This window comes from Pteropus vampyrus, unplaced genomic scaffold, assembly GCF_000151845.1.
Source record: "Pteropus vampyrus isolate Shadow unplaced genomic scaffold, Pvam_2.0 Scaffold23, whole genome shotgun sequence".
Classification (NCBI taxonomy): domain Eukaryota; kingdom Metazoa; phylum Chordata; class Mammalia; order Chiroptera; family Pteropodidae; genus Pteropus; species Pteropus vampyrus.
Window position 1 is genome coordinate 6,926,931 of NW_011888804.1, and position 2,825 is coordinate 6,929,755.

The following is a 2,825-nucleotide window of genomic DNA, read 5'->3' on the forward strand; positions in this document are numbered from 1 at the left end:
CGCGACACATTTACGCCTCTCCCACCTCCTGCGTGTGTCTCCTAAGCAGAAGCTCGCTGCGTGGCAGGTCGAATGCCTTGCACTGTTGGAATTACATCTCTCTCTCTCCTCCTTCTTCTCTCTTGCCTGCCTGCCTATGTTTAGATTATTTCTATATGTGGTACACATTCTCTTATGGCCTCTCGGTGTCTGGATGTGTGGTTTAGAATGTGTCAAAAAAGAATCAGCTGAATATTTTCTTCAATGGAAAATCTCATGAAGATTCCCCAATAGACAACCGATAAAAGTGGAGGTGTGGTGTCTGGCCTATGAGCTCCCCCCGCCTCCCACCCAATATCACCTTGTCACAGCACATTCTGAAAACTACCAGAATGTCCCGCACGCCCCTTGAGGCCGAGACTGCCTTTAACAGCCAGGATATGCAGGATGTTCTCTGAGGGGTGAGGTGTTTTAGGAAAAAGATATACAGTTGACCCTTGAATAGTGCGGGGTTTAGGGGCACTGACTCCCTGTGCAGTTTAAAATCCGCCTCTAATTTTTGACTCCCGCAAAATGTAACTACTAATAGCCTATCGTTGACCGGAAGGAAGCCTTACGAATAACATAAACAATGTATTTTGTATGCTCTATGTCTTATATAATGTATTCTTACAACAAAGTAAGCTAGAGAAGAGAAAATATTATTAAAATCACAAGGAAGAGAAAACACACTTACTGCATTTCTTGAAAAATAACCTGCATACAAGTGAGCCCATGCAGTTGAAACCCGTGTTCAGGGATCATCCGTACTAATTCCCCACACAGGCCCCGAGCTTAGATGACAGGCCTGTCCTAACTGGCAGGTTTGGCGGGGGAACACTGCCGCCTTCCCAAGGAAGAGACTCATGTGAGAAACCCCATGCTCAATGCTAACAAGCCAGTTTGGGGATGAGCTCAGTGCAGCCCGGGGGCTTGTGGGAATATCTCTGCAGCAGCCCTGAGCTGGGGCTGGTCCTCCGGAGCGGGGAACAGATGCCGGGGCAGGACTAATTGAGCAGGATTAACAAGTGTAACCGCCTGTCTGTGGGGGCCCCAGCTGTTCCCTTCCAGCTGCTCCTCACCCAGCTGTGGCTTGCTGGTGTGGAAGCCACCAGCTCACAATGGTGCCTCCCTGGTGGCTTTGTTCTTCGTATGGGGCAAGAGGAGTCCAAGGCGTGGCGTGGCTTGGTGGAGCCTGAAGGAGCAGTCCCCACAGCAGCGAGAAGAGAAACTGCCTTTTAATCGGAGAGGGATTCTGAGGCAGCTCCAGGCAACAGAAGCTGGAGCTGGTACAAGCAGGTCACCGCTGGCAACAGGACTTTCTGATTCCCAGGTATGAGAAACGTCCCTTCCTGCCCGCTCCGTGGGTGATAATGAACTGTGGGTTGAGCGTGATTTTGGTGGTTGTAGCTTTGCAAACCACATGGGAGTCTGTTTCTCCCAGAAGAGATGGGTCACAGAGGGTGGAGCAAGGGTGCCAAGCCACCTCTCTCGGCTTGGCCTATCTCCCGGAGGGGAGAGAGGGGACATTTCCAGACCCAGGCGGTGACATTAGACTTCCCTGCCCCGAGCTGGTCAGCTCACCTGAGATTCCCTTTGTTGGTGGCATACTTGATGTGGTTGCAGATGTAGTTGAACATCCCGTGAGCCGTGGTGCAGTCACGGGCATCGAACACCTGGAAGAGGGGCATCATGGGACCGACGGCCTCCTCCCCTCCTCGGCTCCCCAGCACCGCTTCCCATGGGTGGAGGGCCCAGAGCCCACTCCGGCTGCCTCCCCATTGGACTAGTGAGCATCTCACTACTCCATCAAACCAGGAAAAATCCCCTAAAAGTAGGCGTGGGGCATAAGTGGTGTGGGTAAGAGATGGCGAAGTAAAGGAGAGATTTTTAGTGTGCTGGTCATCGTTTCTGTCAGATTCTTAGGGATTAGAGATTAAAAAATAAAACAAAAATCAGATAAAAGAAAAACCCTTGAGCTCGATAACTAATGTACTTCCAACCTGAAGCTCTTTCCCTGAGGGGGGGGGAAAAAAATCATACCAGGGGACACAGAATCTGATATTTTCATGGAGGCAGATGATATCAATAAGCGAAGAGGGTAGGTGCAAAGCAAAAGGGAGTGGTGAGGTCTGCCGTAGACCGGAGCATACAAGCTCTGCCAAGAGACGCACGCATCCACTTAAAAAAAAACAACAACATTGGTTGGCCAAATGAGACATAACTGTAAAGCAGATTTGGTAGTGATGACCATTATCTGATAGTTCGCCATGGCCACAGGTGCCCTGGGTAGAGCTCATCTCCCCGCCCTCCACCTGATCCCCTCTGTCTAAGGGCTTGTCAAGGTCCAGGAGCCTCACCGCCTACCTGCAGCTTGGACCACTGGATCCTGCCGACGCAGCGAGAGGCGTTCCTCCAGGCATGCTTGGCCCCGTAGATGAGCTCCGTGTCTTTGAGTTGGTAGGTGCTGGTGATTTCAATCTCTTTGTTCACCTCGTCCAGCCTCTCCATGTGGGCTTTGGAGCCAAATCTGAGTGAGGAGGGAAGGGACACGGGAGTATCACCTTTTCTTCACAGTTAGAGGTTGGTGGGAGGAACGAGCTATTACTGGAGGCCAGAAACCACAGAAAGTCTGGGTTGATTTCTGGACACAATAATTCAAGCATAAAGCAGAGACTGCACACTCAAATGCCCACAAAGGCCCAGCAGTGACTGGACTGGCTGAGTGGGGACTGTGGCAAACAGGTGAGTCCCTGGGGACAGCCACAACTCTGCTCTAGCCAGTTGTTGCTTGATTGGAATACGGG

At 51.3% G+C, this 2,825-nt stretch overlaps 1 protein-coding gene across 1 annotated transcript in view; it reads right to left on the reverse strand.

Annotated features, from left to right (window-relative positions):
• Positions 1-2,825, reverse strand: part of NOS1 (nitric oxide synthase 1) — an 82,573-nt gene that overhangs the window by 47,414 nt on the left and 32,334 nt on the right. The window contains 2 exon segments of the mRNA XM_011356068.2: positions 1,603-1,694; positions 2,386-2,582. Coding sequence (XP_011354370.2) covers positions 1,603-1,694; positions 2,386-2,582 — 289 coding nt within the window.